Genomic DNA, 13749 nt, shown 5'->3' with positions numbered 1-13749 from the left:
TCCAACCATCCATCCAACAGGAGTAATTGTCGACGCAAGACGAAGCTGTCTGAAAGGGATGTCCAGGTACTAACCCGGATTGTATCCAAAACACATAAAAACACATTTCAGCAGCTAGAGTTCTTACTAGAACCAGGAAGTATGACATGGAAGTATTGAGGTATGACCCAGTACTTGAGCGAGCTCTTAACGCATTATAGTCCTTCAAGTCCACTGCGATCTCAAAATTCTGGCCAGTTGATAATACCTAGAATATCAAACTCGACTGCTGGCGGTAGATCATTGTCCTATTTAGCACCTAAACTTTGGAACACTCTTCCTAACATTTTCCGGGAAGCAGACACACTCTGTCAGTTTAAATCTATATTAAAAACACATCTCTTCAACCTGGCATACACATAGAACACTATACACTCATATTATTCAAATCAGTTAAATTATTATTAGGCTGCATAAATTAGATCAGCCGGAACCGGGAACACTTCCTATAACACCTAATGTACCTTCCATCATAAGAAGAATGCCATCTACGCTAATGTTAGTCTTTCTGTTTATTCCGAGGATAACTGTAATCAGCCGGACCCGGGCCGTATCCAGATCAGATGGTGGACTTGCACCTAGACACGACCACAACACATCCCTGAAGTGTCAGCAGAGCTTGTGTCAACTAGACTCACCCCTGTGAGGGCCTCATCGACACGACAACCATCTGCACTGATCCTCTACAAACTCGGCCCCATACACGTGTGATTACTCCGATCTTCAACCAGTTTTACTGCATAATATAATGTTCCGATCCAGTCTGACTTCTGACCTGTAATGCTACCTGAATCATAATCATACACTGTTCGTTCATTGACCAAGGGGCCCCCCGACTGAGCCTGGGTTCTCCCAAGGTTTTTTTCTCCATTCTGTCACCTGATGGAGTTTTGGTTCCTTGCCACTGTCACCTTTTTCACCTTTCTTCTCCTTTGTCGCCATTGGCTTTTGGCTTGCTTAGTTGGGGACATGTAATATATTTAACAATATTATTACAACATTATTTCCCTGTTATCTCTGTAAAGCTGCTTTGAAACTATCTGTATTGTAAAAAGTGTTATATAAATAAAGGTGACTTGACTTGACTTAAAAGCATAGCTGTCAAACTCACTGTAGAATTAAATCTCGACTCTCCTCTTTTCACCACAGAGTCAATATTAATGGTCGTGCAGCTATATCCAAACCTTGGGTCGCTTGTGCCAATGCCAAATGTCGGTTTCAATTGTGCCGCCAACAATGCAAATCACGGGCTGTGGACAATTTGAAAGATCTATTGTTCTCTGATGAGTCCACCTTCACCATCTGTCCCACATCTGTGGGAGATACGGTGTGGAGAACCCCAAAGAGGCTTAACACCCAGACTGTTGCTGCCCAGAGTGAAGCACAGGGTGGATCAGTGATGGTTTGGGCTGCAATATCATGGCGTTCCCAACTGTGCTTGATAAGCGTGTCGCTGCTAAGTACTACCGAACCATTTTGGAGCAGCAAACCTATTTTGAAGCTTTATTTGTCATTGAACTGCTCGTTAATGATTTTCAACTTATTTTCCTCTAAGCCAATGAACTCAATACATTCCATAATCAAGAATTTGAACTTGGCTCTTGAACTTGAATCTTTTGGAATTGAAACAAGAACTTTCCTCTTCAGACGGTTCCGCTAATTAATGTTTTCTTGAGGATGAGAGAAATGTGTCGCGGTAACCTTTCACAGCAAGCTGCGTGAATTGGAGGATAGTGTCATGGGGAGCAAGAGTGTGACTGAAAAAAGAAGGCAAAAGAGATCCTGATGAGGGAAAGAGAGCTCTTTTCCCCTGGTAGCAGTTGGTGACTCAGTAAGAGAAAGGATGTGCAGAGCCGAGTGCAATTAGCAAAGTGGCCCTAATGCCAAAATCACACAGAGAGAAGCAGAGGATGACAGACCAGCCCTCTGGAGTAGAACACAAGCCCCGGTATAGTGTACATCACACCGTACATCTCCTCATTTAAACAACAGCGAGGAGAGTATTGCTGGTGTAAATTGAATAAAGCCGCTGGATCAGAGGGTGGCACTCAAAACAAATGCAATCTGATAATGCCATTCTCCTCTCTACGCAATACATTTTTTTTTTGTTGGTGTTATGCTCAAAAGCGTTTAGAATCACTTCAGCTGTCACTTGCACAAGTGCCGTCAGTGTCAGTTAATGGACGGCTTTATATTACATTTTGGTTTTGACTGGGGTTTTTTTGTGATCCTTAAAGTGATTCATGGTAAAGATAGCTTGGCAGTAATAAATTACATATCTGCTTCTGATGCAGATATAATGAAGTAAAAGTCGTAAAACTGTCATCTTCACAAATAAGCTAAAACCAAGAACATATTTGGCTTCATCAGTTACCTTCTGTATTTCCTGACAGTCATAGCAGTGAGCGTTTTCTTGCTCTCTCTGCATTATATATAAAGTATATATATATATATATATATATATATATATATATATATATATATATATATATATATATGTTTGTTTTATTGTTGTTGTTGTTTTTAAATAAACATCAGGACTGCATTGAGCACATTACTTGTACAACATAATTTCACCCACTTGGTAAAGGTTTTTTTAATGATGTTTTGTGCACTTCTTTAGTTTTGAAACTGCCAAACATTATTTTCACAGTCAGACTGATCTTTAGGGCCGTAAGTTATTTCATAGGTCTCTAAAACAAACTGGGAAAATAAAATAAATGTGTTCTGAATTATCCCACAATGATGATTCATTCATAATGACTCATCCTTGCTAAGTAGTATTGGAAAGTGAATTTTTGATTCTGTGCTCTAAATCTTTTTTAGCTCTAAGGTTTTAGCACCAGGTTTTGTTCCGCACCTTATTGGCACGCATCTGGCACTTAGTGTGACTAATGCTTTCTGTACACCTAAAGACTTTGAAAAGATATAGAAAAGACTTTATAAGATTTTCAGCTCACATCTAAAGACTTGGGTTCACAGTTTTTAGTCTCAGACTAAAGACATGCGATAATATCAAACATGTTTGATATGAAAGACTAGAGAAAGACTGGCATAAATCGGGTCGCCGACTGCATATTATCACCTCACATTTAACGATCGAGACGACGGGAGAGCGCCGAGACTCCAGCAGGATCCCTAAAGATTCCAGGTCTTTAGTCTGGGATTGTGAAAATCCTTTGTGTACGCCCGGCATAAGGTTATAAGCAACAACAACAAAAAAAGAGCAGAAAGTTAAAAGAATCTACATTATGTCTTATGCCGGGCGTACACCAAAGGAGTTTCGCAGTCCCAGACTAAAGACCGGCAGTCTTTAGGAATCTTACTGGAGTTAAATGTGAGGTGATAATCTGCAGTCAGCGACCCGATTTATGCCAGTCTTTCTCTAGTCTTTCATATCAAACATGTTTGATATTATCGCAAGTCTTTAGTCTGAGACTAAAAACTGTGAACCCAAGTCTTTAGATGTGAGCTGAAAATCTTATAAAGTCTTTTCTAAATCTTTTCAAAGTCTTTAGGTGTACAGAAAGCATAACTCACGTGACCACAGTAAATGTTCTGCTGGTTTTGAATATTAGCTAAATACAACTAATATTTTTGCTTATTGTTGCTTATATCATATGATTATACTTTTTGTGATGGTTGAATTACAGTTTTTCTCAGTCGCTTTGGTGCATTTCTCAAATCATCCTTAATATTTGCAAAGAAGTATGTGCATTCTCAAAACAATTCGTACAAACAGCACCACACATTGGATTACCTGCAAAAATCTGTAACTTACTCAAAATCTTTAGTTCATCTCTCAAAAGTAAGTATTTATGTCAATGAACATATCAGTGCCATCAGAATGAGAAGTCCTTGTGGTATAGTTCACAAACAAGATAGTCAAAATGCTTAATCATGTTGTCAATAAAGCACTGCACTCTGTTATGTTAGTATTACCTGATGTAAACTGTGGCAAAAGTTTGGAGTTACTGTATTGAAATTGTTGAGCTGAATCTCAGGGGTGATTATCAAAGAACTACACTTCCCAGAGTGCACCAGCAGCAGCAAACCGGCTGCTTGTCACCTGATTATCATTGTCACTGATTTGGAGCACCTGAAAAAGCATGGAGGTTCTCAGTCAGTCAGTCAGAAGAACAAACTTCAGAGAGGAGAGGCTCCAAGTGCACTCATAGGTTCAGTCCAAAGACGCCAATGGTCTGCAAAATGTTTTATTTACTTTCATTGGGTTTAAAATGCTGCTTAATATGTTTGAGCTATGTTTAACTGCTGTGTAGATGTTTAAGTAACACATTGTAGCATTGCCTTCATTTATTTTGTGTTTGTGCTAACATATTACATTTTGAGTTTGAAAAATGTTAACAGTATAAGATGCAAAAGGATGGTATAAAGTTAAAAATGGTAAAATGTTAAAACTTTACAAACAAATTTGGAAGATTAATGAAATTATTTGTCTTTATTCCATGTAAAAGGCTTAAGTGGTTAATTCATTTAAAATGCATTAAAAATGTTTAATCAAAATGTTTAAATGAAATTGTAACTTTTGTTCTCTGTGTGTAAAGGTTTACAACTTAATTTGCTGAACAGAACAATCAACTGACAAAGCCAAAATAAAAGTGATTGAGTCGGAAATTTTAGTTGTCCTTGTGTCCTTTGGAAGTTGAGCAAGAGGAGAACTTGACAGAAATGTACAAAGCTGCGCTTCTTTATGCCATATATCCATTTCAAAAGTACAAATTTACACACTACTGTTCGTGAGTTATTGATTGATAGGATTCACCGTTACAGTTTTACAAGTGGTCTGACAAAAAATTACAATATTATTGTGATATAGAAAAGAAATAGGGGCCCAAAGGTGAAAATAATTATACAACATTAGAAAGGCAAACACTAGAAATGCAAACACAGGAAAGACCCCTTAGGCAGAACTTTGGTTTTGCATGCAGCACTGTATTTACTGTATGCTCGCCAATTGAAGGTTCATGAGATGCAACTTTGAGCTATATCAGAGAACTGGTTTCTCATTGGTTGATCTACATTCTCTTCATTAGTGAAAGTCAAGATTCACTTGCACAATTCATCAATTCATAGCACATTTACAGAAAGTTTAATAGAAATGTGTAGAAAATATATTTGACAGTTTATGACAACTACATGAAACATTTTGCATTTAATGATGCAACTAATATCAAGATGTTTTGAGGGGTAAGACTATTGCACAGAGATCTATTTAATACATTTTGAGCAACATGGCATTAGCAACTGATAATGTAGGAAACCGTAAACAATTGTACATAATCAATTGCATGAATGTACCAAAGCTATCGCAACTTGTTCAGAAGAATGAGAAACTGCTTTTATGATGGGCACAAGTGACTAGATGATGTGGAACAAGTAGTTTTGAGAATTTCATTTCTGATCTGAGAAATGCACCAAAGCGACTGAGAAAAACTGTAATGGAAAAAAAAATTTTTTGGCATTATCAATTGGCAATTAACAAATATGCACAGAAAAACAAATCTAAAATTAAAAGGCCTAATGTATTTCAAGTAGTAACTTGTTTTGTAAAAGACCAACATATCAATTATTTAAACTGACTACATCAGTTCACTCATACACCAATGCAATTAATTTTTAAGGGTCAGATCAGATAGAAATAGCTCCATATCCCTATAACAGGCCTCTCTACTGGTAGAGCCATACCGATCTCACGGCAATTGTATGCATTTTACGAGGTGGCTAATTCATACAAATTCATAAGACCTCACTCGTATGAATTGTAATTTTTTTGCTAAATCGTGAATATTTTACGAGTTGCCAAATTCGTATGAATTCGTACGAATGACCTACCCCTGACCCCAGCCCTAAACCTACCCATCACTGGGGTTTAGACAAATCGTACGAATTCGTACGAATTGGTCATGGCAGAGCACATTTTGAGTCATGAAATCTTGAACTTGATTAAATAATCTCTGCTATTTGTATGCTGTGTTAAGCACAAAAGATATTAGTTATTACTGCAGTTTTCAAATAATTTCAGGATTTAAGAAAGAGTGAAATCACTCATTATGTGTGACCATATTCATAGATCTTTCTAAGGCATTTTTATTTAACATAATTTCAGTGAGCTTGCTTTGTTCTTTGTCTGGTTGTGCCAATTAACAACTGCATATTTTCCTTTAATTTCCTTGATTTTTGTGCCCTTACATTCAGAAGTTAGCTAGATGATTACTGTTGTTCTTCTAGCTATTTTTCTGGCAAAGCAAGAAGAATTTGAGAAGCATTCGTTATATAAAATGCAACAGACCTTAGGACATTATGAATTGTTTTTCTCAATAAAGGAAGAAGCCACAAGGATGCCCCAAACTCAAGATCTTGAGGAACAGATCTAGGAAGCTAGAAGGTTTCCATCTGTAAAAACTTTAAGAGTTTATCAAGGGCTCCATACATTATTTATAAATGCTTTCTTTCCTCATCTTTATTTCTTTATCACTGACTGTAAGATCTTTCCACAGTTTGGATGCAACATGACTCAACCATCTGAAGAACTTTTTGACAGTGCACAAGAATTTAGACATCACAAGAGCAGACTTCCATTAGTTACCGGAGACTTTGAGATTAGCAGCTCGGTGCGGTGCATATTGAATTATGCGATGGCGTCGCATCAATCAGAGAGCAGTGACGCGCATTCAGCGGACTGAGCAAAGTAATGAAGCCCTAAATCTCCCTGCGGGTTTGTTGTGGCGCCGTTCATCTTGCAGCGTTTTAATTGATTTTAGACTTGCACGCGAGTAAAGGTGATATGCGTTGCTGCACGGGGACAGCTGATGAAACCCAGGTTTACGCTGCACAGGAGAGTAACTAAAGCAAGGATGTGGAGACTTTGTGGGATATTATTTCACATTCATAAACAAGTGATTGTCTATATAAAGTAAGGCATCACACAAAGACACAGAAGAGATGTTGTGTATTTGAGAAGTAGAGTGGAGTAGAGTAGAGTAGAGTAGAATAGCAATGGATTCCCTCAGAAAATTCCTAAGGGTTTGCAGAATAGCGCTTTGAGTGAAATTTCTGAGTGAAATTTGGTCTGTGGTTACTTGAAGAGACATAAAATACCTCTAGTGAATTTAATTTTTTATTTGTATTGCCATGTTATCATCAATGGCTATTTTCATGGCAAACCAAAGTATTTTAAAGCAACAAACAATAGTCAAAAAGGCTTCTTGCAACATTGTAATAACCACTATTTAAGAGCTTTGCTAAAAATGTGCTAAAAATTCGAAACATTTTGAATTACATTGTGTGCTTCAAAAATGTAAGCTACTAGCAAATTGCTATAAGGGGCACAACGATAAATTTACATAAATGTACATCCTTGTTAGTTTTAGTTTTTTGTTTAGAAACATATACATTTAAAAACCTGGCAGCAGCTTCATTATGCAGGTATGATGCAAAACACGAAAGTCTCTTCAAAAAATGTTAACCACAGAATTATTTTCTACGCTACATTACTCATGAATCTTAAATTATAAAACAATCTAAAAAACGATAAGAAATCCACAGTCCAAATTATCCATGGCCAACAAACTGACATCACAATTAGGCCATTGGTTTCACAACAGGAAAAAAAATCTTCACTGGTCACTCCACATCTAAACTGCTGATACAGATGAGCCACAACAACGGCTGTCATCTTCATTTGTTTAACTGAGTTCAGTTCAATAATAACACGTCACCTACTTACACAGTAAATGTGAGTGTTAAGTAATGTACCAGCACTCGGTGTAAAGCTTCCCTTCACGGGTCAAGTCTCAGCATAATGGGATATCACAAGCATGCCTCGTTTTGACATAAAAGTCACTATCACATTCAAAATACTAAAAGGTTTGTACCACAAACAAACACTGTAGATAGATAGATAGATAGATAGATAGATAGATAGATAGATAGATAGATAGATAGATAGATAGATAGATAGATAGATAGATAGATAGATAGATAAATAGATAGATAGATAGATAGATAGATAGATAGATAGATAGATAGATAGATAGATAGATAGATAGATAGATAGATAATGTCAATAAAACTCTTTCTGATTCTGATAGACAGATAGATAGATAGATAGATAGATAGATAGATAGATAGATAGATAGATAGATAGATACATAGATAGATAGATAGATAGATAGATAGATAGATAGATAGATAGATAGATAGATAGATAGATAGATAGATAGATAGATAGATAGATAGATAGATAGATAGATAGATAGATACATAGATACATAGATACATAGATAGATCTCATGCTTTTGTCCCAGAAAATCCCATCTTGACTGCAACAGATAAAAATAGGACAGAGGGTAAGATCGAACTAAGTCAAAACATTAAGAGGTGTCAGTGATTCCAGACCAAACAACTAAGACAGAGGCACAATCGGTAAGCTGAAAGTCTCTTCTCTCACTCACTGAGTCACAGCCCTGCTCTTTGTCTACGTCTGTCACATTGAACTGTTTTCTTTGGTCTGCTCTGAATTGTTCTCCCATGAGACTGGATGGCTCATTGGTCTTGCTCCTTTGTGCTAGCCTCAGAGGATCACTCCGTTCCTGCGGCTTGTCAATACTGTGATCAATGTGAGTGTGCAGCCAAGTCCTGTGACTGGCGGATCTCCTTGCAATGTGTTTGGTGCCCTGTTAATCAAGTGATGTTTATGAATTGTTCATGCATTATGAATCTCGTCAGCAGTAAGTAGATACAAAAAAAAGAAAGAAAACTGTACTCAGTGGAAATGGAAAACCTTTTCCTCAATAGACAACCCTCCTCGTTGTACATGTAGTGCAGTGTGTTACAAAATAAAGAGTGCAAAGTCAAGATTCAAGAATTTGACCTCTATAAGGTCAAAAAGTTAAAAGAATCGCCACTTAAAATTAATAATGCTCACGGTATATATAAAATCTAAAACCATTAATCATTAATTGCTATCTTTAATTTGTAAGTAAAAACCAAAGTGGGGTTAAACTTTATTTTACGGTGTCATTGTTACAATGTAATTATATATTTAGGTACAGAGTAATATCAACTAAGAACATGTACTTACTGTAAGGTTAAAATAGGATTAGGATTTGGTTTACGGTGAGTTGCATGTAATTATGCATAATTTACTGTTATTACTACATGTATGTAACATGTAACAAGGACACTGTAAAATAAGTTAAAATATGTATTTGTCTTTTTAATTATAAACGAAAAATTACAGAATTATAGAATCTTTGGATGAAAACATTTTTTTATATAATAATAGGCTAATAATAATGAAAATATTTTATAGTGCATATACTGTATAAATACAAGCTATTTTCACCAATATCCTTTTTTTTCCAAACAAACAACTGCACGCTAAGCTTGTCAGGTTTACAAAATGAACCAGCAAATACCTAATAATATTATACTATTTTAAGTTTGTGATGTGTGCTACTGTTCGTAATCAAACAATTATTATCCATGTATAATGGAACGGAGTAAAAATAGAGCACAGAAGACAAACGAGACCACAGTGCCTGCTATTCCTTAAGCACAGCAAGTCCGTGAAGTCCGTCTCGGAGCTCAAGAACAGCTGACAGTAAAGCAGCACAGCATCCATCAGATGCGCTTTCAGGCACGGCAGCGCAGGTATTGTCTTGCTCTGGCAGCCAGATTTACTTCCTTATCGATGCGATCTACAAATGTATCTCGAAATAAACAAGAAACAACTCGCGCTCTTCTAACGCTTTCAAGCGTTTGATGACTAGAGGTAAATCTCGAGACTTGCACGCTGACATTAAAAAGCAGTAATTGGATAATTGGCCTACATATTTCCCGAAGGCAAGTGATGCTGATACTATGGGAATCACGCTAAACTAAAACTGCCTATTGGTTACGAGAGAATAAAACTGAGTTAAAACAATATAAGCCAGCATAGGGATTTAAGGCAATAAAGTGCAGTTCGATAAGGAACATAATACATTATTACTTTGCTCTCAGTTTAGCACGAGACTATACTACGATATAAGTCTTCCTACTTCCTAGACATAAAGAAGCATCCACTTCTCGCGCGAAGCTCCTCAAGAATGTAGCACACACTGTAGTCTGTGCTTTATCCACGGGGATGCCTAGGACAACATTAAAGCATAAAATAAATAAGACACCAGCGCAAAGAAGAAACACGTTCCACCTGCTGTTTGTCCAAAGTGCACTAGCATATGTGATATAGGCTACGGCCAAGCCATTCAGTGCTGAATAGTTCAGCACCAGCACAAAGGACAGCTCCACTGCATCAAGATAGAGATCTCACTTCAACCCTCACTGAGCGACTCACCTCCGAGAGAGCAGAGCAAGGTGTAAACAAGCAACAGGATCTCCAGGCGGCCCATCCCCGACCTAAACCCTTCCAGCCACCACATCGTGATAAACTGACTGTTTACGCCCCGACGGCACGGACGCGATTTTTATATCGCTACGCTTGTCCACATTTTCAGCTCTTGCAACGGACCAGCTGTTCGCGCATGACGTAATAGTGAAGAGGCTATTCCGAGAAAGCCCCGCCCCATCTCTGCACTGATTGGAGGTTCGCCACACATCCATTCAATTGATTTGCGGATGAGAACGTCGGTCAAATGGCTCTGTCCTGGTAGGATTCATGAGCAGTTTGTCCGACAAATGAGCAGCATTTCAAGTTTACCTCCTCAAGAAACAAGTTACAGCGATGGTGCTCCGTGCATTTAATTTCCAAGAAACCATTTTATGGCTATACTTTAATTAACTTAATTGACATCATCTACTTGATGAAATCCTTTCGCCTAGAAAATGCGTTGGTTAAACTTAGCCTAATTATTTTGCTTTTATTTTTTCATTTGAATTCTCACTATAGCGTTATTTATTTTTACTACTTCGCTAAACAGAAAGGAACATTATTTTTGCAGTAGGCCTAATGAAATACGGTTAAATTTGAGATAATGTTCATTAGATTTCGTTGAACCTCTCACCCTGGCGAAAACGGAGGGCAATACTGCCATCTATTGGCCGCTGACTGAAACAAATATCTCTCGGTGCAGTTGAAGCAAGAAACGACAAAAAAACAGTTTGAACAGCTGGAAGCTGTTGAGACCAGCTGTTCTTGGCTTGAATCAGGTGAATTTATTTTGAATTGTGCTTAAAAAGACATTGTAAACATAGTAAACGCGGTTTACTTAGCTAGGCGGAATTCTTTGTTAAGACTAGGCCTATGTGTTGGACATCTTCTTGGCAAAATTGTTTCTACGGAGATTTTAATGTATTATTTAATAAATTATTTGAATGCAAGCCTTTACTTATGCATGCCGATGGCTGTTTATCACAGCCACAAACAACTCAAATGTTGCTTGTCAGACTCAGGTGCACTGATGTTCATTAGTTTTCTCAATCACTGCCTTCATGCTTTCACCGCAAGGTGTCGCTCCTTCCACATCACCAGTAGTGCCAGGTACAGTTGTTCTCCATTCTCTTTAATGATGGACTGAAATGATTAAACATTAGACCATTTCCATTCTTGTATTTGCTAATTAATATCTTATTTTGTATTGTATTATAATTAACACAGACAAGTCATCATAATGTTCCATAAACAGTAAAGAATTAAACTAAATTTACTTCTTCATCCACTACTGTTTCTCATCCCAATCAACAATTCCATTCAACAAGAGGGACTGACTGATATTTTCACAACATCTGAGCAAATTGAAGAAGGACATCATGTTTATGATCATCTGATGCTGTTCGTTTTCACCCTGAATATAAACAATATCTGAATAATGATTTAAATATAATGACATGCAAGGGACGTGAGCAGCTGAGGGAGCTAAAAAAAGATATGTAAATCGTATCAGGAGAGCCAGTGAATTTCCCTTCCTATTGTTTTTCGTTTCATTTTCTAAACTGCTTATTTTGTCACCTAATAATAATATTTAATAATAACTTATCTAGTGAAAATAAGAGCAAAACAATCGAATTGATGCATTTGTTGAGAATGCATTGAATAATTAATTATTCTCTGTTAGTCAAACACCATCACTGTTTTTGACAAGTCTTTATAGTTCCCAGATGCTTCTCTGTAGGCCTGAGGATCCATCATGCTGTTTTACTTTAGCCAGCTGGCCCCCCCACAGCTCCTTAAAGCTCACGTGCTCACAGACCTGCATGAATTCAGCCTCTGGAACTGGAATGGAGGGTGGAAGTGTGGAAACTCTTTGTGTGTGTGTGTGTGTGTGTGTGTGTGTGTGTGTGTGTGTGTGTGTGTGTGTGTGTGTGTGTGTGTGTGTGTGTGTGTGTGTGTGTGTGTGTGTGTGTGTGTGTGTGTGTGTGTGTGTGTGTGTGTAAGACCCCCCACATTATCCACATGCTTAGTCAGCACTTATTATATTTCTTGTCTTGTCCTCTCTGCTTCTCAGACTATAAACTAATAACGAGTCCCACAAGCAGTAATATGTATGTGTACACTACCATGCAAAAGTTTGGGGATAGTATTTTATTATTTATTTTGAAGAAATTCATACTTTTATTAAACACAGACACAGTAAATTGGTCAAAAATGACAGTAATGAAATGAATAATGTTTAAAAAAATATCCATTTCAAATAAATGCTTTTTTTTAACTTCATATTCATCAAAGAATCCTAAAAAACTGTATCACAATTGTTTCAACATTGATAATAATAATAATAATAATAAATGTTTCTTGAGCAGCAAATCAGCATATTATAATGTTTTCTGACAGATCAAATGACACTGAAGACTGGAGTAATGATGCTGAAAAGTCAGCTTTGTCCTCACAGGAATAAATTACATTTTAAACAAAAATAAAATAGAAAAAAATATTTAAAAAAATATATATTTCATAACATTGCTGTTTTTACTATATTTTTAGTCATTATAATATAATTGCAGTCTTGGTGCATAAGTAATTGTGATATTCAACATTTTATCAACATAAAAGTTAAGGAAATAAACTTTTTTGCATTATTTTCCTGTTATCTCTGTAAAGCTGCTTTGAAACAATCTGTATTGTAAAAAGCGTTATATAAATAAAGGTGACTTGACTTGGCTGGCTAAGAAATCCAGGGGAGATGGATCTAAATCCAGGTTTACTTTAAGGATATAAATAAAGAAGATAACAAGTATCTCAAGGAAACATTGAGAAAACTATACAAACAACATCCATGGAAGGAAAAAAACAACAACGAACAGAGGAAACATATATATATATATATATATATATATATATATATATATATATATATATGTATGTATTTATATATATACACACACACACACACACACACACACTCCTGGAAACAATCAAGACTAATCAACAGAAACCACAACCATGGCACTTGGTACGTTTCAAGACTGTACTTAAAGAGGAAAACCCATCAAAATAATTGTTGTACCATCCATGCATTTTTTTTCAGTGTAGTCAAAACAACAATCTTTAACAGGGATTACACTGTCTGGTATTAATGCAGCATGTACTCCAACTGTACTGTACAGGCACATGTTTGAAGCAGGAGATTTTAGGGGAGATATCCTGTTGTAAGGTCATGTTCTTAAATTCAGTGGGGTTCTGTGGTTTTGTCAGAGGGGCAGTAAACTCAACCTGAGTTGGGCCAGGAAACCATGTCAGGTGCATCCTGA

At 36.7% G+C, this 13749-nt stretch overlaps 1 protein-coding gene across 1 annotated transcript in view; it reads right to left on the bottom strand.

Annotated features, from left to right (window-relative positions):
* tmem8b (transmembrane protein 8B) overlaps window positions 1-10613 on the bottom strand; it is a 230241-nt gene extending 219628 nt beyond the window's left edge. The window contains exon 1 of the mRNA XM_077231543.1: window positions 10400-10613. Within this exon, the coding sequence (XP_077087658.1) occupies window positions 10400-10484 (85 nt within the window). The 5' untranslated portion in view covers window positions 10485-10613. The remainder of the gene's footprint in view (window positions 1-10399) is intronic.
* Window positions 10614-13749: the final 3136 nt, after the last annotated feature.

The sequence above is a fragment of the Siphateles boraxobius genome, unplaced genomic scaffold (assembly GCF_051911475.1).
Source record: "Siphateles boraxobius isolate OS27281-9 unplaced genomic scaffold, OSU_SipBor_1 16, whole genome shotgun sequence".
Taxonomy (NCBI): domain Eukaryota; kingdom Metazoa; phylum Chordata; class Actinopteri; order Cypriniformes; family Leuciscidae; genus Siphateles; species Siphateles boraxobius.
Note: the sequence above shows the minus strand (reverse complement) of the source record. Positions and strands in the feature narration are given on the sequence as shown.